The sequence below is a fragment of the Equus caballus genome, chromosome 23 (assembly GCF_041296265.1).
Source record: "Equus caballus isolate H_3958 breed thoroughbred chromosome 23, TB-T2T, whole genome shotgun sequence".
Classification (NCBI taxonomy): Eukaryota; Metazoa; Chordata; class Mammalia; order Perissodactyla; family Equidae; genus Equus; species Equus caballus.
The window spans coordinates 33705391-33728218 of NC_091706.1; the positions used below are offsets into that span (position 1 = coordinate 33705391).

A 22828-nucleotide genomic window follows, 5' to 3' on the forward strand; every position below is an offset into this window, starting at 1 on the left:
TACAGATTACTGCACATACAACAGCAGAACACTCATTCTTTCAACCAAACAAGTAACAATTACAAAAGCTCACTACAAAAAGTAAGCCTCAACAAGTTTCAAAGGGCCGGTTACATAAGGACCATACACACATATACACACACACACACACACTTTTACCACACTACTATCAAAGTGGAAATCAATATTAAAATATAACAAGAAAATCACTACATAAAAATTTGAAACAACTTCTAATTACGAACTCATAAAGGAAATTGAAGAAAATACTCAGAATTGAAACACAGGAAAATACTATATACAAAAATGGGGGAATGGAGCTAAAAGCAATACTGAGAGGGACATTTTTAACTCTAACACTTTAGGAAAAACAAACAACGAAAATTAGTACAATAAATATCCATTTCAAGAAATTAGAAAAAGCAAAAGAAACCAAAAGTTTAAAGAAGAATTAGTAGAGGTAAGAATAGAAACTAATGAAATAGTGTGGTTAAGTTCATGTACTCCACTTTGGGGGCCCAGGGTTTGCCGGGTTTTGATATTGGGCACGGACCTATGCACAGCCCATCAAGCCATGTTGTGGCGGCATCCTCCACAGAAGAACTAGAATGACCTACAACTAGGAGATACAACTATGTACTGGCGCTTTGGGGAGAAGGAAAAAAGAGCAAGATTGGCAACAGATGTTAGCTCAGGGCCAATCTTCTTCACCAAAAAAAAAAAAAAAAAACCAACCCCACAAATAACACTAAGCTTCCTCGAGTCTCTGTGGTATTATCACCCATACCACTGTGTCTCTTAAAAGAAAAAGGAAAGAAATTAACGTAATAGAAAACCGTGATATAAGACAGAAACAACAATGCAAAAGTTAATTCATTGAGAAAGACTAATAAAACTGACAAATCAATTTTTCCAAATCAAGGAAAAGAAACATGAATGAAAGAGGGGACTACAACTACAAAAGATATTTAGATAATATACATATGATACAATATAATACGATAAACATATTTTAGGCCAATAAAATTAAAAACTAAGAAAAATTTAGAAAAGTATAAATTACCACGATTCAAGAAGAAATAGAAAAACTAAATAATTTCATTACCATTAAATAAATTAAACCTATAGTTAAAATATTAAAAGAAAAAACTCTAAGGCCCAGATGATTTTACCAGTAAGTTTAACCAAACATTTAAACAACAAATACTTCACAAAATACAGACGTAAAAATCAGAAATGAAACATCAGAAAACCAAATCTAGCAATGTATCCAAAAAATTATAAGCATACTGCGTTTATTCTAAGAATGCAAAATTGGGTGAACATCAGGAAATTAATTGATTTACCAATTAATATGATCAATTCAATACATGCTGATAAAATTAATTTGCTTTTCATAATTAAAAGCATACCCAATAAGGAACAGAAGGGAATATCCCCGATCAAATTGGGGATAAAGTCAAACCCTACAATCTGAGTGGAGGATTCCAAAATCTACAATAAATATTTCACTTCACTCCAGCCAGAATAACATTTTTCTATTCCTCAGAAACAACAAACTTAATTCCACCTATGATCCTTTGCACAAACTATTCTCTCTGCCTGGAATACTCTACTCCCAGTTCTTCTTAAGGTTGGCTCCTTTTTATAATTCACTTCTCAGCTCACAAATATTCTCAACAGGCCTTTCCTGAATATTCAATAGGAATAAATAAAAGCACCAGCGCCCCCAAACCTTGTCAAGGCCGAAGATACGCTAACGTAATTAGGTTCTTTGTTCTCACTTTACTTGACCTATCAGCAGCATCAGACACACCTTACTCCCTCCTCCTCAAACTATTGAAAGCATTGCATTCCAGCTAGTACACACTTTTGACTCACTAGCAAATTCTTCTCAGTTTTCTTTCCAAGTTCTTCCTACGTTCAGCCTCTAAATGCTGCAGTGCAACAGGGTTTAGTTCCTAGACTTCTTTCCTTCATCTCTATCTTCTTCCTTGGTGATTTCATCCACCCTACTGACAACTCCCCAAATGCATTATCTTCGGCCCACACTTCTCTCCTAAAGTCAGGTTTATATACGTAAATGCCCATTGAACATATCTACCTGAATGTCTACTGGGCATCTCAAACTTTACTCTATGTTTTTTTGACTCTCAAAAGCATTTGTTTCTGTTGTTGGTATATTTTTACATCTTAACATTTCTGAAATAAGGATGCACATTTCAAACTGTGTCAGTTAAATTGGAAGCTACATTTTAAAAGTGGTGGCATCTTAATTTAATGACATATGATTTATTCCAAAACAAACTTCTGATCTCACCCCCAAATCTCCTGTAGGAGCTTTCTCTACCTCAGTTAACAGAAACTCCACTCTTAAGCATGTCAGACACCTTGCAGTCCTTCTCGATGCCTCTCTTTCTTCCATACTCTGTATCCAATTGGAGAGCAAATCCCATGCGATCTTCATCTCTCTTACGGTTATTACATTAGTCGCTTAACTGATATCCTTGCTTTTGCCTCTGTTCTCTTACAGTCTAGTTTTCACATGGCAACTTAAATGATCTAGTTAAAATTTAAGTTAGATCATGCCACTCCTCTGCCCAAATCCTGGTGGCTTCATATCTCATTTAAAATAAATGCAAAGTTTTTATATTGGCCTACAAGACCCTAAGAGCTGGCTCCCTGATATTTTCAGACCGTATCTTTTATTACTTTCCTGTTCAACCTAATCCAGTCACATTGGGTGCACTTCAGAGTCTTAGCATTTGCAGGCTCCTCTACCTGAAATGCTGTTTCCCCAAATATCTCCATGTTCATCCCCCACTCTCTTTCATATCTTTGCTCAAATACTACTTTCTCGGTGAGAACTTTCCTGATCATCCTATTTAATATTGTAAACTCCACTCTGGCACTCCCTATCCTCCTCTGTTGCTTTATTTTTTTTACAAAGCACTTATCACCATCTAATATAAAACATACTTAACCTATTTATTTATCTGTCCCCCAACCTCATGCCCCAACCACAAATTCCATGACAACAGAATGCTGTACCCCCCAACATATAGGTATTCAATGAATATTTGAAAAATGACTGCGTAAATGTATGCCAGAGATTACTCTATCCACCATTCCGCTCAAAGAGTACGTGGCCAGTTAATGCATTTGTTCAAGAGCAATAGCAATTTCTTCAACTAATGATGAGGTGCTTTTTGTTGGGTACTCTCAAGGCAATGTGGACCCTAGTGGAACAAGTGACCACAATGTAACCATGCTAAGACTGGGGAAAGGGAAACCTTCCCTTGTCCCAGACTTGTTAACAGAACTCTGGTTAGTAGTCACTGTTTAGACTATCAGAGCTAGTAGCTACTGCATACCAAGAAGTTTACCTCTTTAGATAACTAAGAAAACAACTAGGCCTTGGGGATTCCGAGGAGAAAGTCAGGAGTGTTTAAGACCTGCAACCACCCACAATGGACTTTTACTCCCTCTGTATTTATAAATATACCTGGCTTAATATATTTGTTTCACTTTCAATACCTAAGAAACCACTGTGGTCAATCAATGGTACCAAGGCTAACCCAAGAGTATCTTTGGCAATTACTTTTTTTAAATAGAGAGATAGTTTACTTATCAGATAATTCACCATTTTAAAGTGTATAAATTCAATGTTTTTCTTATTGTGGTAAAATATACATAATATAAAATTTACCATTTTAACCATTTTTAGGTGTACGGTTGAAAGAATGTGTATCAACAATGGTTTTTAATATATTCATAGGATTGTACATCCATCACCACCACAATTCCAGAATATTTTCATCACTCAAAAAAGGAGCTCATAGCTGTTAAGCGGTCACTCCCCATTCTCTCCTCCCCTTATTCCCCAGAAAGCACTATTTTCTGACTCTATGGATTTGCATATTCTGGACATTTCATTTAAATGGTCATACAATATGCAGTCTTTAGTGCCTGGCTTCTTTCACTAAGCATAATGCCTTCAAGGTTCACCCACGTTGTAGGATCTATCAGGACTTCACCTCTTTTTAAGACTGCATAATATGTCATTGTATGGATTATCACATTTTGTTTAGCCACTCATCGGATGATGGACACTTGGGTTATTCATAATTTTTTACTATCAAAATTAGAAAAAAGCTAATTTTGTGAAAATGAGTAAACTTTCTCTAGAATAGTAACTGGATCAAAGAATATTTATATTTAAAATCTGATAGATACTGCCAAATAGGATATACTGCCCACAATCCCACGAAAAGTACATGACAGGATCCACTTCCCTATACCTTCATAATACTGATTTTTAATTTTTTTTTTAGTGAGGAAGATTGGCCCTGAGCTAACACCTGTTGCCAATCTTCCTCTTTTTGCTTGAGGAAGATTGTCACTGAGCTAACATCTGTGCCCACCTTCCAGTATTTCTTGTCTGTGAGATGCTGCCACAGCATGGCTTGATGAGTGATGTAGGTCCACATCCAGGATCTGAATCCTCAAACCCTGGGCCACTGAAGCAGAGCACGCTGAACTTAACCACTACCCACTGGGCCAACCCCTGAATTTCATTTTTAAACTTTTCTAGGCTGAGGGAAAAAAAATCCTCATTCTGATTTCCTTGATAACTAGTGAAGTGTAGCCTCTTTTTATATTTCTTGGCCATTTGCTCTACTTTGTGTTAAATTTCTTTGCTTATTTTCTATTAAGCTATTTATAATTTTTACTGACTTGCATGAGATATTGGTATTTTAGTAATTTTAAGATGTGTACAAGTTATCTGTGCTGAAAATGTTTTCTCCCATCGGTCATTCATTTTTTACTACGGTACCATTATTTTTAGCTGAATTTTTATGGAACCTAAATTTCCCATCCTCCTTTTGATGGTTACTGGGTATCCTGTTCTGCTTAGAAAGGCCTTCCTCTTTCCTAAGATTTAAAAAACATTCTACATTTTTTCTATTATTTTCAAAGTTACATATTTTTTCACTAAATCTTTGACACATCTAGATTTTACTTACGTATGGGGGTTTGATAAAACTCTAAATTTGTTTTAAAAAATTAATAGCCAATTATTTCAACTCCATTTGAGTAATTTATACCTCACACTTAAACTGCCTCATTTACAATAAATTAAATTCTCATATACAAGTAGATCTGTTCCTTTTTTCTCCATTTTGCTGCTCTAATTTTCTGTACCAATACCGTACTATCAATGGCTTTATAGTACACTTCAACATCCAGTACACAAATATCTTATTCATGATTCTGCTTTTTCAAAATTTTCTTGGGTTTTCTGTCACATTTATTCTTCCAGATGAACTTTAGAATCAACTTGTAAACTTACCTGTTGAGACTCTCGCTGGAATTGTATCAAATTTATACATTAATTTGGAAAGGGTTGACATGTTAATAATGATAGTACCTTTATGTTTCTAGGAATACAATACGCTTTTCCATTTATTCAGGTCTTGGTTTTATATCCTTCAGTAAAATACTACCATTATATTTTAATAAGTTGAGTATAGTTTCTTGTTTTCTTTTTACTTCCATGTGTATTTCTCTTCTCTACATAAATAAAAAATTTCCCAACAATTTTTCAGTAAAAAGATTATTTCCTCATATCCTATAAATCACAGGACTATCAGATAATCTTTAAGAGCTATTTTAGCTCAAAAATTCCAAAAAGTAACACTCTCTAAAAATCATCTAAACAATGTGCATATTCATGTATAAAAGATTGAAAGCATATACACCAAGGATAGTCAACTGGTTTCATCGTGTATTAACTCTGATCCATCAGAAATGGCTGCCAATAGTGGAGAAGTGAGAACATTCTAGGCTTCAGAGAAAAGAATACCATAATGAATTATCGATTTCTATCATGAGGGAGGGAACGGAAAATGGTGATGTAAGTGCCAAGTATTTGCCATACATGAGATTCACCAACTATTAACAGTGGTTATTTCTAGAAGTAGAATTACGGGAAGAAGGGCTTCACTTTCAACTTTATACACTTCTATACTGTTTGCATTTTTTTAACAAGCAAGTATTACTTTCAAATTCAACAAAAAAAAATTAGACATCTTAAATTTGTAAACACTGCAACTTAATGAATATTTAACAGTGGCATATTTCTACTTAATTATCTCATAAACTTATAATTTACTTAAGAATTTTTCAAAAAGAAAACTCTTACAATTTAGGTTTTAAAAGATGCATTAAAAGAAACTTACTTGTCTGAATAAAGTATTCTTTAAATATTATTTCCAATATTTACACCATAATACTATATATTGTTCTTTCCTAAAGTCATCAGGGAAGCATGACCAAAAACTAAGAAATTATACAGGGAAAAGTGGTTTCAGCACTTTTAACACTTACAATTCAATTTCAACCATGCCTTTGGAACATCCTCTCTTCACAAAAAAGCCAACCTAAGACATAAAAAAGACAACGTGAGCTGTACGGTGACATTCCCAGGTTAACAATAAGAGATTTAGCAAAGTCATTATTATTTTTCAGATCAAGATTCTTTCAGTAACTACTTTGTATATCCATTCCCATCAGTTTCTAAAGTTATCCTTCCCAGATTTGGGCCCCTCCATTGTTTCCACACACAAATAACAACAGTAATATTAGTTACCATTTACTGAATCTTGTACGTGCCAGAGAGCCTCTTAGAAAGCTCATGACAAAGGCCATAAGTGGTACAGAGCAAGGATCTGAACCCAGGATATCTGGCTCCAGAGCCTGTGTACTCAACCTCTATACCAAACACGCTCAAAAGGAGAAAATACCATTAGGAAAATAGGTCCCACAGTCATGCGCTGCATAACGTTTTGGTCAACGATGGAGCACATACAACGGTGGTCCCATAAGATTAGTACTATATAGCCTAGATGTATAATAGGTTACACCGCCTAGGTTTGTGCAAGTACACTCTATGATGTTCACGCAACAATGAAATTGACTAATGATGCATTTCTCAGAACACATCCACGTTATTAAGCGACGCATGAATGCAATCACAAAGCACTATACCAAATCTCCTTATTACCACTGGAGACTTCTATAAAGTTGCACAGATTAAATATTATTAACAACTACTCTAATATTACCCACTACAATTTACATAGTAAAATAGACATATCTGAGCTAGTTTCTATATGTACATGAGCATAAGCATGAAAACAGATCCTGGGTCTAAAAACATCTGACTGGATCTTAAATCAGGCCATAAGTAAGTAATACTAAAAAAAGTGGGAAATACACCTTGCAAATAATTAGCTTTTTAATAGTGGTAACGGCAGTGATGATAACAATTATAACCACAACAGCTAACATTTATTAAGCATTACTGTATGCTGCTGTGCTGAGCACTTTATATATAAGTTTCTCACTTAATACTCATGAGCAACCTTATGAGGGATATATTACATCCATTTTATAGATGATGAAGCAGAGGCCCAGAAAGATAAAAAAGAAAGCCTGTTCTTGTAATGAGAAAGTACAACCTAATGACGAAGAGTAGAGGCTTTAACATACACTGTCTAGCTCCAAATCTCAACTCTGCCACACATAAGTTGTTTGACCTTGACCAGGTTACTTAACCTCTGTTTCAAGTTCTTCATATATAGGGAAAACAATGGCATTTGTATAGGAGCAGTGTCTGCTCATTAGCTTGGAACAATTAAAATACTTGGTACCAATCAGAAGAAAACACAAATCAGGAGGCAGTTTTTATTATCTAGTATCCATACAGGTGGTACGCAGGTGGTACAGAACATGCTTGTGTTAAATTTTCATTTTAGCATTTAAATAAAAATAGAACATTAAAAATATTTTTGCTGAGAACTTGGGCATCCCCCAAACACATTTGTGGATAACTCAAAGGTCTGAAATCTGTCATCTAACAAATACTGCACTTCACAGCCTCTGTAAAGAAACCTACCACTCAAGGAAGAGAAGAGATGCATCTTCTTTATGACAAAAGAAACGGGAAGACTGGTGAAAATTGTTACAGCCCAATCCACTCTGACTGTACAGTCCCTGGAGTACAATCCAGCAGACCATTACAGAAAGATAAAGACTTAATAAATGATTTCTGACAATTAAAAAACTTTATATTAATATTTATAAAAATCTGAGTCTGTCCTTGGAAGGTATCCACTCTAACCCCTTTATCTTTGAAATAAAGAAAAACTAAGGTCCTCACAATTTACTAAGGTCACAAAGCTAATTAGTAATAATAAAGCAGTATCTTTTCTATTTCACAAATGCACCTATATGGCATTAAAAAAAAATTGAATAGGTTTATTTATAATCTTAAGGGGTATATGCTTCAGTCTTGTAACTTTATATTAAATTTTAAGCCTAGCTAAGAAACTTGTAATATCATTTTGATAATATTGTGATATTCATAACAGTTTTAGAAAAATAAAAGAATCATTTCAAGTTTTAAAAATATTTTACAATAGGGTAAAAACTCAACTCTTTCTTTTCACAATATATTTTTATGTGAAATATATACCAAATAGCATATATATATATGTACATGAAGTACATACAAACTTCATGTACTGTTTAATGAATAATAAAACCACATATCTACCTCCAATTTAAGGAACTGAACATTATCAACATCAGACCTTCCTATCTGACATTCCTTGGGTAACTCACCCCCATTGCATCCTTCTCTCTCCTCAACAAATGTAATCTATAAACCGACTTGTTGGTCCTTCTTTTGCTTTTATTTTTACTATATACATATATTATCTCTAAACATTAAATGTTTTTGACCATTCCATAAATAAATTCACATTACATGTAGTCTTCCAAGATGGCATTTTCTCTTAAAATTATGTTTTTGAGATGTAACCAATGAGCTAAGGTTTATTTTCACTGTCATATAACATTCAATTTTCTTTGACTATACCGGAATTTATTGTAAACAATACTGCCAGAAATATTTCCATAATTTCACCTAGTATAAATGTATATGAGCTTACTAGGGTATCTAGGAGCAGAACTTTTGAGTAACTAGTAAATCTACAGATTTACTAGGTAATGCCATATCATTTTTCCAAGGAGGTTGTACAAATTTATATTCCCATCAAAAATACATCAGAGTTCCCATTGCTCAGTAAGTGCCTTATAAGCACACAGCACTGCCAGAATTTTTGTGAGTCTGACGAATATATCCTACCAGTGTTAACTTGCATTTCTCTGACAATTAACGAGGTTGTGTGCCTTTTCATATATTTACTGGGTGTCTGGGTTGCTTCTTCTGTGAGAGATCTGAGCATATCTTTTGCCCATTTTTCTTCTGAGTTGTTACTGTTTTCCTTATTATATAGTCTAGATACCGCTGTTTTGTTATATGTGTTATATATACCTTCTCCCAATTTGTGGATGGTCTTTTCTCTGCAAAGTGTCTTTTGAAAAACAAAAGTTTCTTAATTTTATAACAGCTGAATTTATCAATATTTTCCTTTTCGGTCTATACTTTTATTTAAGAAATTTTTCTTTAACCTTGAGTCACAAAGATATTCTCCTCTATTACCTATATCTGCCAAAAACTTTCTGGTCAATCGTATTCAGATCTTCAATCCACCTGGAATTGATTTTTGCTAAAGTGTAAGAATAGGGCTCAATTTCATTTTTTCCTATACAGATAACAAATCGTCTCAGTACTATTTATCCAACTTTGCCCCACTCATCTACAATGTCACTTCTGTCATAAATCAACTTTCTATTAATGATGGCTTTATATCTGGACTCTATTGTGTCGCATCACACTGGTCTATCGTGTATTTCTACACCAACACCAAAATGTCTTAATTTACTAGAACTTCATATTACAAGTTTTGATAACTGGTAGGCCAAGATTTCCCATTTTGTTCTATTTCTTTAGAAGTATCTTAGCTATTCTTGGCCCCTTGTTCTTCCATCTAAATTTCACAACTAGCTTTAATCTGTTATATACAGCATTGGGATTTTGACTGGAATGACAGTGAATATGTAGATCAATGTGAGGAATGACATTTTTATATTAGGTCTTCTTGCCCATTAATACAGTGCATCTCTCATTTACCCAAACTTTAACATTTTTAAATACAATTTTATAATTTCTGCATATATAGGTCTTACATATCTTTTGTTAATTTATTGCTATGTAACTTGTACTTTCACTGCTATTGTAAACGGTATCCATTTCTAATTGCATTTTCTGTTCATTTTTAGTGTATAGAAATGCAATGGATTTTTGTTATATAACATTATATCTAGCAATCTGATAAATTCCTATATTGATTCATCAGAAGGCCTATCTGGAGTTTCCTTTGTGGTTTTTACTCAGACACTCACATAATGTGTGAATGAGTTTTCTTTCTTTCCAACTCATCTTTTCTGTCTTACTTTACCTTCTACCTAGAACTTCCAGTACAAAGTTGAATACTAGTAACAGTAGGTAACCTCGACTTGTTCCTTAACTTGCTGTACATTTTCATAGGTATCTTTTATGAAATTAAGAAAGGTCCCTTACAGTCCTAATTTGCTAAGAGTTTTAAATCTTAAATTACTGTGGAATTTAATCGAATGCTTTTTCTCTATTTGGACGATCATGCAGTTCTTCTTTAAAATGTGATGTATTATGTTAATTTTTTTCTAGTGTTGAATCAATCTCTCATTCCTTGAATAAATTCAATTTGGGCAGGATGTATTATGCAAATTACATATTATTAGACACAGCATGCTAAAGTTTCTCTTTTCGAGATTTTTGCTTCTATACTCATGAGACTGGCTTGTAATTTTCTCATTCTATCCCTGACTGATTTCAGAATCTAGAGTCATCATCTCTGTAAAATAGGAAATTATTGCTGCTAGAACTAATCCATAGTTGTTGTTGTCTGATGTGCTCTAGGAGAAAAAAATGTAACATGATTTATCTTTTCTACTTAGAGTCAGTTTTGATAATTTACAATAGTCGTAGAAATCTATATATTTACAACTTTTTAAAAATTTAAACTTTATTGGCATTATTTAAAAAAAGTTAAATTTTATTATGATGTTCATAATATGCTCTCATATTCTTTTAAACTTCTGCTGCATTCTGGTAATGATCCAGTGGTAGTATTTAGGGCAGTTCAGGAATATTCTGATTCTCCTTCAAGCCTATAGTTGGATTGCACTTGCTCATTATCTCTGATGCAAGGTGACTTGCTTTGTCCAATGAAATGTGGGTGGAACATCTATGTGTCACTTTTTGGAGGAAATTTTAACAGCCAGTTCCCTTCCCTAAGGTGGCAATCATGGAAGTATGTATTGAAATGAAGACTCCATCAGCCTAAATACTTAAGTGACCACAAAGGGACTACACTGGATAAGTAGCAAGAGTAAGAATTAATCCTGTGTATTTTTAAACCACTTAAAATTTTAGGGTTGTCTGGATCACAATATAATGTATCTTAACTATTAGTTTTTTCATTCCTTATATTTTTTCTTCTTTTCTCCCCACTGCCTTTTTCTTCTCAGAAGTTACTGATTTCATTAGTCTTTTTGAAAAGCAATTTTTGGTTTTGTGGTCCCTATGTATCACTGCTTATTATTTTATTTATTTTATTTTGCTTATTATTTTCTGCTCTTATTTTTCAATTCTATTAAGATGTCTTCTTTGACCTATGTGTAATATAGAAGTATACTTTTCATTCTGAACAAATGGGAAATTTTTAGTTATCTTTTTGTTACTATTTTTATCTCGATAGCACTGTGGTCAGAGAATATGGTCTGTGTCATACCAATTCTTTGATATTTTTTCATACTTGCTTTATGGCTCACTATATGGTTAATTTTTAGAAATGTTCCATTTGTGCTTAAAAAGAATGTGTGCTCTCCAACTGGTGACTGCAGTGTTTACAACATGTCCATTTGTTCAACATGTTGCTCATATCTTCTGAATTCTTACTAATTTTTCATGATTAATCTACTGATTACTGATAGCTCTTCTACTATGATTACGGATCTGTTAACTTCTTATTAAGGGTTCTGCAATTTTGCTTACATATTTTGGAGCAAGATTATGTGAATTCAAGTTGAGAACTAAATTATCTTCTTGCTGAACTGAACTTTTCATCAGTATTTAACGACTATCTTTATCTCTAAAACTACTTTTTAAATTCTGTTTTTCCTGGTATTAATTCAGCTACATCTACTTTCTTTTATATATTTGCCTAGTATGTATTTTTTCATCCTTTTACTTTCAACTTTTCTGTAGCCTTTTACTTTCAATATGCTTGTAAACAAAAGAGAATTGAACTTTATCTACTCTAACAGACTTTCTCATTTAACAAGAATTTAGACCATTTATAATTATTGTGACTATATTTGCATGTATTTCTACCATCTTATTTTACATTTTTTAATGATCTTATTTTCTGTATTGCTGTTTCTTTTCTCCTCCTCCTTTCTCAAGATCCCTTCTGGGTTGTTTGGGTAGTGGCTGTTTTTTCCTTCAGTTTTCTCATTCTACTTTTTTACCTCTCTTGTTTGAGAATTATGTAGTTAAATTTTCTTAGTGGCTTATCCTAGAAATTTTAACATGCATATTTAACTTAATAAACTCTGAAGTTAACCAATTACCTTAACTTCCTCTCAACATTACAAATCCATAGAATATTTTAACTCTGATCACTTTCTTCTTGCTGCCCAAGAAGGACAAGTTAGTTATATCTTGTTTGATTGAAACTTCACAAATTAGACATCAGTATTATTTTATACAGTTTGCATATAATTTCCCTATATGTTTATTTTACCATTTTTTTGCTCACCATTTCTTCTTCTATCTCAGACTTTCCTTCTGGGATCATTTTCCTTTCTCCTAAATTATATACTTTCAAAGATTCTTTAGTGAGGATTTCAGGTTTTATTCTTTTTTTTTTTTTCCTGTGCTCCCATTCTGAGAACATATTACTACTGTGTTTAGTATCCTGGAATTCACTACAATGTGTCTACTTGTGTATGTTTTTCATTTATCCTGCACAGGATACATTAGGATTCTTGAATCTGAGGATTCAAGTTTTTCAACATTTCTGGAAAATTCTTAGTCATTCTTTTTTCACATATTGCCTCTTCCTCAGTCCATTATCTCCCTTTGCAGATACTTATATGTACATTGGATTATCTTTCTTTATCATGTCTCAACCTTGATTTTATATTTTTTGCTCTCTAACTATATTGCATTTTAAGAAAATTTTTCAAGTATTTTAGTTCAGAAATTCTCTTCTCAAATGTGTCTGCTTTGTTGTTTTACCCATCCGCCAACTTTCTCTAAGTAATATATTTTTATTGAAGTTCTGATTCTTTTTCAAATTTACCTGATTTTTTGTTACTTATTCCTTTGTTATACCTGTTACTTTCTTTTATTTCCTTAAATAAATTAAATCTTCCTAGTTTACATTCTACATCTACAAGCTTTGTAGTTCTGATTGTGCAGTCTGCTGATTTTGTTAGCTCTTATTTTTGGTGATTTATTTCCCCTATCTTTTGTGATTTTTTAGGTACGGATTCACGAATTTCTTGGGACTTTATGTCAGAATCCTTTTGAGGACTGGATTGAAGGTATTTTCCTTCATACGCTTTGCATTTGCTTCTGCCAGGTGCCTGGAAATATTACTAACTGGGACTGCTTTAAACTAAAATTACAATTTATGATATTTAGGCCACATAGGGAATACGAATTCTGGCCCCAAACATGTGTTAAGGTTTGTGGTTAGGAATTCTTTGGAAGATTCTCTTTTTATCTCCACTGCATTCTGAGCTAACAATGAGATAAGTAAGTAACCCACTTTCTCATTCTGTGATGTTGTTTTTTCTGTTACACACAATATTTGTCTTCTAGTTTCATCTTCTAACCCTTCCCCATCTTCAGGACCCCAATCCTGTGCAACCAATTCAAAGCCAAGTTAGAGGGTGGAAGGTGAGCAAATTCTCCTCGGGAAACAACTGAAGAGCTTGCTTATGTCTTCAGATTCACACTATTTTGTTCTGCCCTTGGTAAATTTACTTCACCTTTCCACAAGTCCAGCAATACATTTAAAAAGATATATTTTACATCATTTCTAAGATTGCAGGTGTTAAGTACTTGGAGAATTCCCTAGGCATACAGTCCAAAATACTTCCAGAAATGGCAATCTCCCAGCGTCTCCACTTGCCAACTTCATTCTTTATATTCAAGCACTACACATTTGCTATACCCAAGCAACTGAGAAACAGAAACTGATCTGCTACTAAAAGCAATTCACAGCTTTGAATTTTTTTAAAAAGCACTATGTTAACTCACCTTATCTGCCCGTCCCATGAAAGCAGGTTTGCCTGCTAGTCCAAGGCAAATGGCACACACGATGCTGGACTTCCCTGTTCCATTAGCTCCAATAATCATATTCAAGTGGGGTCCAGGAGCTACTTCACAGACATCATATGTTCTGAATTATAAAGAAGGGAAATTACTAAGCAGAGATAAGAAGTGAAGAATATTCTTTTTACAAAAGCACTTTTTCTTGCTTTACATTATCATTATCTATAGGCTTCCTCAAATTCCTTTAAAAACTAGCTAACCTTACAAGTTTTATGTTATTTATAGGTCGTTATAAAAATCTATCGATAGAAGAAATGAAAGAGTGATAATGTGTATCTAAAATAAGAACATCAGTGAGAAAATAAGATTTCATATGCTTTTTCCAAATATTGTCTGTGGAATAAAGCAAAGTTTGATATTATTTATTCTTTTTTAATAATTATAATACATGCGAGAACATATTAAACCTACTGTATAAATAAAACAATTTTAAAACAAATTATATTTAAGAGAAGCAATGGGTCATGTTAAATCTGCGGATTTTACATTTACATTTCTCTTGAATTAAAATGCTTAATAGCAACCTTTCATATTTTAATATTTGAAACAATCCAAATTATTTTCATTCTAATCAGCAAACTGAAGATATATATCAACTCCATGGTTTCATTTTATTATTAATTTTTAAAAATAACATCCATTTCCTTTAACATGCTGCCAGAGATTCACCAAAGGATCTACTGTTAGTCCATGTTCAAATAAACTTTATTCCTATGGAAGGAAACAAGAATGCCTCACCACCAAGCACTTTAGTAAGATCTCACACCAGAAAGCTGCATGGTACCCAGCACTCTACCTACCTGCACCAGGAGCATCTAATCCTTATTACCTCCCGGGACAGCTATGGCAAAATGGGAAGCAAACTCTCGCTCGGATATTCTTCCGCCTTGTCTTTGAATACCCTTAACTGGAACCCAGAAATAATGTCCTGTTCCCATAGGGTTTCAGTTAGGGGCCAACTAATTTCCCAAGAATAAAAGCTTAGCTTGCTACTAACCTGCTAAGTATATAAATAATGTAACCAAGCATACTTCAACTTTAATACTGAAAAAAATCAATAATTTTGAAATTCCAGATGGTAATAAAAATAAATACAGATGGTAAGGGAGAAATACTTTCTGGCAGCTTTCCAACCTCACAGCTCTACACAGCAACTATCTACTTGATCTCTTCAGATGCTTTGTTTTGTTAACAGCTGGGTCTTAAAGAAACCCTTTACAACCACTAAAATAAAACCAGTTTGGGAATGTCAGACATCTAGAAAATTACCTGACTCGGAACTTCTTAATCTCAACACATGAAGCCTCATTCTTTTAACACTTGAACTTCCTGCTGTGAAATCTCTGCACAACTGTCTTACTAAAATAGTGATGCAATTGGTATTTAAGAAAACAATCAAAACAACAAGAAAAAGCATGAGAATTTCTGGCCTATAACATACACATAGATATTATAAACAGGAAGAGTTGCCAAAAACAAAACAAAGCCTCTGCATTAAAAATATTAATTGTTCTAATTCTATAATACGTTTATTGAGAATTCTCTTTTTGTGAGTTTTTCTCTGAGCTCCCCATGAAAGGGCTATTGTCAAATGCCCACCCTTTTCTCAATCTACACACTTTGCCTGGTATCTCAAGCATTCTCCATGGCCTCAGGTACCATCTACATGCTAAAAGTAGGCCCAAATGACCTATAGACGCAATTACCACCTCAATAACTCTATTTGGATCTCCCACAACAGTCACTTCAAAGTTAACACATTCAAAACTAAATCCACCATCTTTCCCATCCAAAACCACCCTTGTGGTCTCTTAGTGAATCATACCATCATTCATCGCATTGCCCAAATCAGAAACCAAGGCATTAGTTTTGCATCATCCTTGATTCTACCATCTCCTTCACCTCTACCCACGCTACCCAGTCGTCCAATCAATCACCAAATCATGTTAGTAGACATGCAATCTGACTTGCTAAAAGAAGAAAGAAAGAAAAAGAATAACTAAGAAAAAAATAGGACCCTTCATAATTCAGCTCTAGCTTCACCTTTTTCTGCTTTCTATCTCCTTCCCCTATTCTCTAATCAGACCTCTAAATTCTACCAATAATGAATTTCTTTCAGCTTCTTGACGATCTTATACTTCCTTCTTTCTCCAAGCCTTTGCATATGCTATTCCTTCTGCCAAGAACTCTCTCCCTCCACTCCCAATCCCATTCAACTTGGTTCACTCAGAAATCTTTCCCTTGACTGCTCTCTTCCAGGCCAGTTCAGTGCTCTAAGCCTACTCCTCCTACTTCATTCCTAAACTCAAAGTCCTCTCACCATGAAAATAAACCAAACCTCACCCAGTGCTGCACTTCCAGCCATCTTTTCTTTCTTCTGTTCCTGTCCAAGCTTTACTCCCTCACACTCATTCATTCTTCTATGACTTGCAAAGTTTCCTGCTTCCACTGCTTCATCTAAGGGTCAGACTTCCTAAATGCTAAATGCAATGGGCTCTTTTCAGTCCTGTTATCTGACCCCAATGTAGCAGATGATATTTTTGAAACACTCTTTTTCCCTCGCTTCTTAAATAATACTCTCGCACGGTTCTCCTCTTACCTCCCTGAACAGTTTCTTCTCAATCTCTGAGTTCCTCTTCTGCTCATCCTTCAATGTTTTATTCCTTCTATTTATATTTCCTTTTGAGCAATCTCAATCATTTCTGCAACTTCAACAAACCACCTGTATGCATGATTCCCAAATCTCTCACCTGTTCACATCTTCCTGTAAGCTCCAGACCCTTATAAATAATGTCTACAGAAGATCTCTTGTAGATGCCCCACAGGAAACCTCAAGTCACACAATCCAAAAGGCATTTATTACTATTCTCCCCAAATTGCTCCCTCTTCTGAATGGCACCATATCTCACCAATCAGTCAAGGGAGAGTTGAGAAAAATACTGCATTTCTCTCTTATGCTCATCCCTCACAATTTGTAGCCAGATGCTGTCAAATCTGTTTCTGCTCCTACTCCCCACTGCTACTCCTAGGTTCAAACCCTGATCATCTCCTGCCTTGACACTGTAAATGTCTTCTTGCCTCCAATCCTGCACTCTTTCTAAATCATCCTTCACATTGCCTTCAGAGTAATATAAATCACATGTTGTTCCCTGCTTCAAATGCATCCTGGTTGCCTACGGGATGAAGCTGGAATTCCTCAGCACAGAAAAAATAGACCCTCAACAGTTCCCTACCTGTTCAGTATCAGCTCTGTCCACCTACTGACTCACATCCTGCGTTCTAGCCCTACTAAAATACTGGACACTTCCTAAAAATAAAGTGCATCAGGCTGTTCCTTCTGTCTACAACGCTCTTCTCTTAAGACTTTCATAACCTCTTGTACAAAGCCCTTTCTCACAGTTGTGGACAAAATTAACCACTTCATCCTTTGTGCCCCCCATGGCATCCTGATATATACGTTACCATGATAGATACCTTATCTGATTATATTTATCTTTCCTGATCGAGATTCAAACAGCAGTTCAGCTACTTATTACCTGTGTATATGTGGGCAAATCAACATCTCTGAGCTTATCTCATCAATAGAGATAATATACAGAGTTGTTATGAGAACAGTAAGAGAGCATCGTGTAACTAAAGTACCTACTTCTACACCTGGCACATGATAGATACTTGAAAAAAAATATTGGGGCTGTCATTGAGATTCTGTTTCCCCTACGACACTATGTGCAAGCTTTAAAAAAAAAGACGTTGACCAAATGAACTGTAAGGTGTTAGACACAAGGTATTTCTGTCAAAATATATTTACTAAATTCTAAAGTGATTATTATCATTATGAGTTGTCCGAAGAGAAAGAAAGGAACCAGAGAAAAAGCTGGGTTTGGAGGGGTCAAGAGCATGTTGGGAGGCCCAACAATTGCGAGTAAGGCTTACTTTTCTTGCACACTTCAACCTCCATCCAGAACAACCTTCACCATCTTTGTCTACCTGGCAACTGCCTACTGTTTACGAACCTGCCACAGCATCGCTGCCACTCTGCTTTAACTGTTGCTTCCTGAGTTCCCAGGGCCCACAGTTTTGTGAATTACAGATTATGTCCTCCCTCTATAGGCCCTGACTCCCGGCCAGCAGAGATCTAATCCCTACTACGTCCACTGCCCGCCATATGACGCCTTCAAAAAACGTTAGTGGAATGAATAAAAAAACCCGCATCACTCAAGACCCACTCCTACCGCACCACACACGTCAATCTCCACGGCCTACGAGTAAACATCCTCCCGGTAGCCCCGGCACGAATTCACGGCCAGCCCCACAAGCCAGGCACACTTCCGCCCACCCCCCACGCACGCAGTCCGAGCCCCCGGCTGCGGCGCGGCCTCCAGCCACTCACAGGAAGTTCTCCATCGCGATGCGGACGATGGAGCCTTCCACGAAAGGCCCGGACGACTGCAGTGGCCGTGGCGCCGGCGGGGCCGAACTCTTTCTCTTGCTCGGGACCTCGGATGAAGGATCTCTCGGGAGAGGTCTCTTGGAGGCCAGGGGGCCTGGGGTCGACGTCTTCCTACTCGGAGTCGCCATCCTGGCTTCCTCTCCGCCCCGCAGCAGCTTCCGTTCCCACCGACCTGCAGCACGGGCGCCCAGGCGCCCCGCTCCCGCGCGAACTGCCCCGCGCGCGACAGCGTCTGCGAGCCCGCCCCGCGCCTGCGCAGTCCCGGCCCGCTGACGTCAGCGGGCAGGCCCCGCCCCGCGCCTCGGTGGCCTGAGCGGGTGAGAATGCGGGCGGTGGGGCGTCTCGTGGTGCGGACGCTGGGACTGCTGTCTCTGTTTCTGCGTGGTTCAGAGTTTAACTCAGGAAAAGATGTCAGTTGCATTTAGTATTTTGAAAGCCCTTTAACTGGTCCGAGAAAGCAGACCCGCAAGGGGGCGGAAGGAGGCGTTTGTGGTGGCACCTGGGGCGGGCCGGGGACACGGGGCGGGCGACGTCTGGCCAGCCTGGCTCGCGCTCCACCCGCGGGCCCGCCCAAGTGCGCCGGCGCTCGCCGCTCTTTGGCTCATCGTCTCCTCAGCTTGCTTCCCGTTTGCTTCCCATCAGGTCCCCGTGCCTAAAAAATGAAAACTCTTCCAAATGGCTCTACGCCCGTGTTCCCCTTAGAGCGTCGCGCGAGGTCTCCCGCGCTCTCCAACCTGGGAAAAGAGGACGCCGCGCGGACCCTCAGTGACTCTCCACGCCCTCGCTCCCTGATTCCCTATTAAGACTTCCTCCTCCGGGGTTTCTAGAAATCCCTGAGCTAGAGGGTGCTGGCTTCATTGAGTGGGTGCTTCCCCTTAAATCTGCTCACATTCATCAGGATAGCCCCCTCGTTAAAGATGCCGCGCCCTGAGGTCCACGTAGATCTTCATTCACTGAATAGTTAATGTCTCGTCTGCAGGAGGCTGGGGCCGCGGCAGGAAAAGAGCCAGGCAGGGTTGCCTGTCTTGGAGCTTATTTTCTGATGTGGGAGGCAGAAAAAGAACAAGTGGAGCGGCAATTGCTCAGGATCATTTCGGGCTGTGATAGGTGCTATGAAAATAAAACAGAATGAGCGCGATGGGGGAGGCATGGAAGGCCTGTCGAGGAGGGGTTGTTTGAGCTAAACCCTGAAGGAGAAGGAGCCACGCGCATAAATGACAAAAGAGCATGCCTGCCGGGCAAGGACAGAGGCTCTGAGGTGGAACAAGTGGGATGTTTGAGGAACAAAGGGAAGGCCAGTGTGGCTGCGGTGAAGTGACCCAGGTTGCACAGCAGAGCCTTGCCCGTCATGGCAGAGCTGGATTTTATTTTTCAGCGATGGGAAGCCTTTGGATGGTTTGAAGCAGGAGAGGGACGTGATCTGATTGAAGTTCTAAAATGACTGCTCTGGTTGCTATTTGCAGGGGTCAAGCTTGGAAGTGGGGGGGGGGGGCCAGTCAGGAAACTATTGCAGTAGGACCTGGATTCCTGACTCCTGGACCACTGCTCCTGCCCCAGGTGTCTGCTTCTTCCTTTCACACAAATGGAATCCTTTGTCTCTGAAAGTTATAACCAAATAAAATAGAATAAGTAAAAAGCATGTGAACTTGGCGTGGTTACTAGAAATTTTTAAAAATGCAAATGAAAATGAACAGCTTTAAAACTGTTCACATGGTGGTAAATAACAAAAATAGTCAGTGCTTAGGAGTGCATGATGCTGTCATTCCCAACATTGCTAGTACAGATTTTTTGCAAAGTAATTTGGTACTCTGCTTGAAGAGCATTAGAAGAGTCAAATTCTTTGAGGAAGTGATTACATTTGGGGGAATCTATCCTAGTGGAAAAATAAGAATATAGGCAGTAGTAATGGGAGTTGAGGGCAGGGTACCAGTCTGATCATTTCTGTACCATCATCAGTTCTTTACTGAACTAATCAAATTGTGCGTATAAACTTGAAAGTTTAGAATGAACCCCTGAACTTGTGATGACCCCACAGATGCACACAGCCAGTCTAAACAGGCAGCCAGTCACACTCTATCACCATCCTTTAAAAAGGAAAATATTACTGGTTTTGCTTCTAATTATGAAAACAATACATGTTAAATTCAGAAATTTGGGGAATACGCGCAGAAAAACAAACATACACGAAGGGAAAATTTACTCATAATTCCTCTAACCAGACTAATCACTGTTAAGATTTTGGGGTATGTTTTATGTATTTTTCCTTGTATATGTATGGTATGCTCCTTTTGTTCAAAAAAAAAGTATCATACTGTACAAATTGTATTATATATACTGTTATTTAACCCTCTTTTTCTCACTGGATATATTATGAATGTCTTTCCATGCCGTTACATATTTTTCTGTGACATAGTTTTAAGTAACTATATAGTATTCCATTAAACAGATATACTACAATTGATTTAAATACTTCTTTTTTTGTTTGACTCTATGACTGGAAGTTTGCATGAACCGAGGATCCTCTGGCAGACTACTCTAGTTCAGACATTTGTCTTGCTACTTCTGGATTCTTTAATTCCACTGGTGAAAACTGCCTTGAAAAGGGTGCTGTTCAAGAGGCAGAGGGAGACGGTTTTTGGAGCAGAATATCAATTAACCAGGATCTGATGCTAATGAATGAGCCACAAGAGCTAATCCTATGCTTCTTAGGGTTTTAAGTCCAGTCAGCTGAGTTCATCATGCCATCTTTGCTAGCTAATAGATGTGGCAAAGCAATTGTATTTAACTTTATACTGACCAAGGAGTAAGTGACTGAGGGCCATTTTCAGTGACAGCCTTCTAATTCTGCAGAAACATTAAAACTGACACAAACAAAAGGTTGGCAGAAAGGGGCAGAGTCAAGGGTTATAAATATGTTTCACCTCACCATCAGAATACCATCTTCTGTGTTCTCTTTCTTGACTTCACCCCAAGCCCTTGATAAAGATGCCACGATAGCAGGAAGGTGGGGCAAGACGCATGCAATGGGACTCGGCTGAAACCATCTCTGACAGTTTTACTATTCCAGTTCTAACAAGAACCCTCACAGGCTAACACGAATAATCTCCTCTGGTTTACATAACACGTGAGAGGGAATATTGCTTTTGCTTCTGGCAAATTCAGAAAGTGGCAAAGTGAACACTCATGGCTTGAAAGGAAGGGAAGAAGTCAGATGCTAAAACCTAAGTCCTTGGCATTCGGGAACAATGCCTCTCCCCCAGACCTCCCCCCCCCCCCCCCCCCCGCCCCCGCCACTTTGTAATCAACCTAGTTCAAGAACTGATGGGGAAGATCTAGGCAGGGATGAGGGGTTCTGAGGAGAACCATCGCCCCTCCCACAGGGGAACTAAAACCCCATACAGCAAGCTTCCGCTAGAGCTAAGGGCGCTTTAAAGTTTTTAATTTTAAAAAATATTTTTCAAACATCACACAAATGTTTAAAACAATCAAAATATGAGTATTGGATCCAATGTGAGTATTGGAACTGGTTGTAGCAATAGCTCTGTATTAGTAGAAATAGCTAATACTAACAGCATTTACCATATGCCAGCTACTGTTCTAAGCCCTTTTTCATATTTCATTTTTATCTTCTGGATCAATGTCTCAACAGATTTGCCTCTTCCCAAAATTTCCATCCCGAAAGATTTTAAAAATCGTCAAGAATTAATATCTTTGTGATTTGTCGTGATAGAAAGCCTAGAGCTAAACAGGCTTTCATTCCTTTTGAGGATATAAAATGAGAAAACAGTATTAAATTGTTCCAGAAGGATTTTACCTTCAACTTCAGAAAGATCACGAACAAGGCGCTAAAGGGCTGTGTGCGATCTCCTTTTCTGCCAGTCCTTGCAAAGTGAACTGACAGTCCTCCCGGCGCAGGCGAGGGCGGGCGCGGAGCAGAGCTTTGGGAGGACCTGCCAGGA

General features: G+C 37.1%; 1 protein-coding gene and 2 long non-coding RNA genes across 10 annotated transcripts in view; 2 read left to right on the top strand and 1 right to left on the bottom strand.

Moving 5' to 3' along the window:
- LOC138920409 (uncharacterized) overlaps window positions 1-13685 on the top strand; it is a 110807-nt gene extending 97122 nt beyond the window's left edge. The window contains exons 4-5 of the long non-coding RNA XR_011431544.1: window positions 11310-11402; window positions 13563-13685. This is a non-coding gene — a long non-coding RNA (uncharacterized lncRNA). The remainder of the gene's footprint in view (window positions 1-11309; window positions 11403-13562) is intronic.
- Window positions 1-19518, bottom strand: part of SMC5 (structural maintenance of chromosomes 5) — an 82197-nt gene extending 62679 nt beyond the window's left edge. For all 8 annotated transcript variants that reach the window (XR_011431541.1, XR_011431542.1, XR_002803195.2 and 5 more), the window contains exons 1-3: window positions 18810-19518; window positions 14345-14486; window positions 6391-6443 (exon numbers count right to left, since the gene is read on the bottom strand). Coding sequence is in view for 2 of the 8 variants with exons in the window: in XM_023627217.2 (XP_023482985.1) it covers window positions 6391-6443; window positions 14345-14486; window positions 18810-18997 (383 nt within the window). In the remaining 6 variants the exon portion in view is untranslated. The remainder of the gene's footprint in view (window positions 1-6390; window positions 6444-14344; window positions 14487-18809) is intronic.
- LOC138920410 (uncharacterized) lies at window positions 19144-21330 on the top strand. Its single transcript, XR_011431545.1, has 2 exons — window positions 19144-19279; window positions 19512-21330. It is a non-coding gene; the product is annotated as an uncharacterized lncRNA (long non-coding RNA).
- The last annotated feature ends 1498 nt before the right edge of the window (window positions 21331-22828 follow it).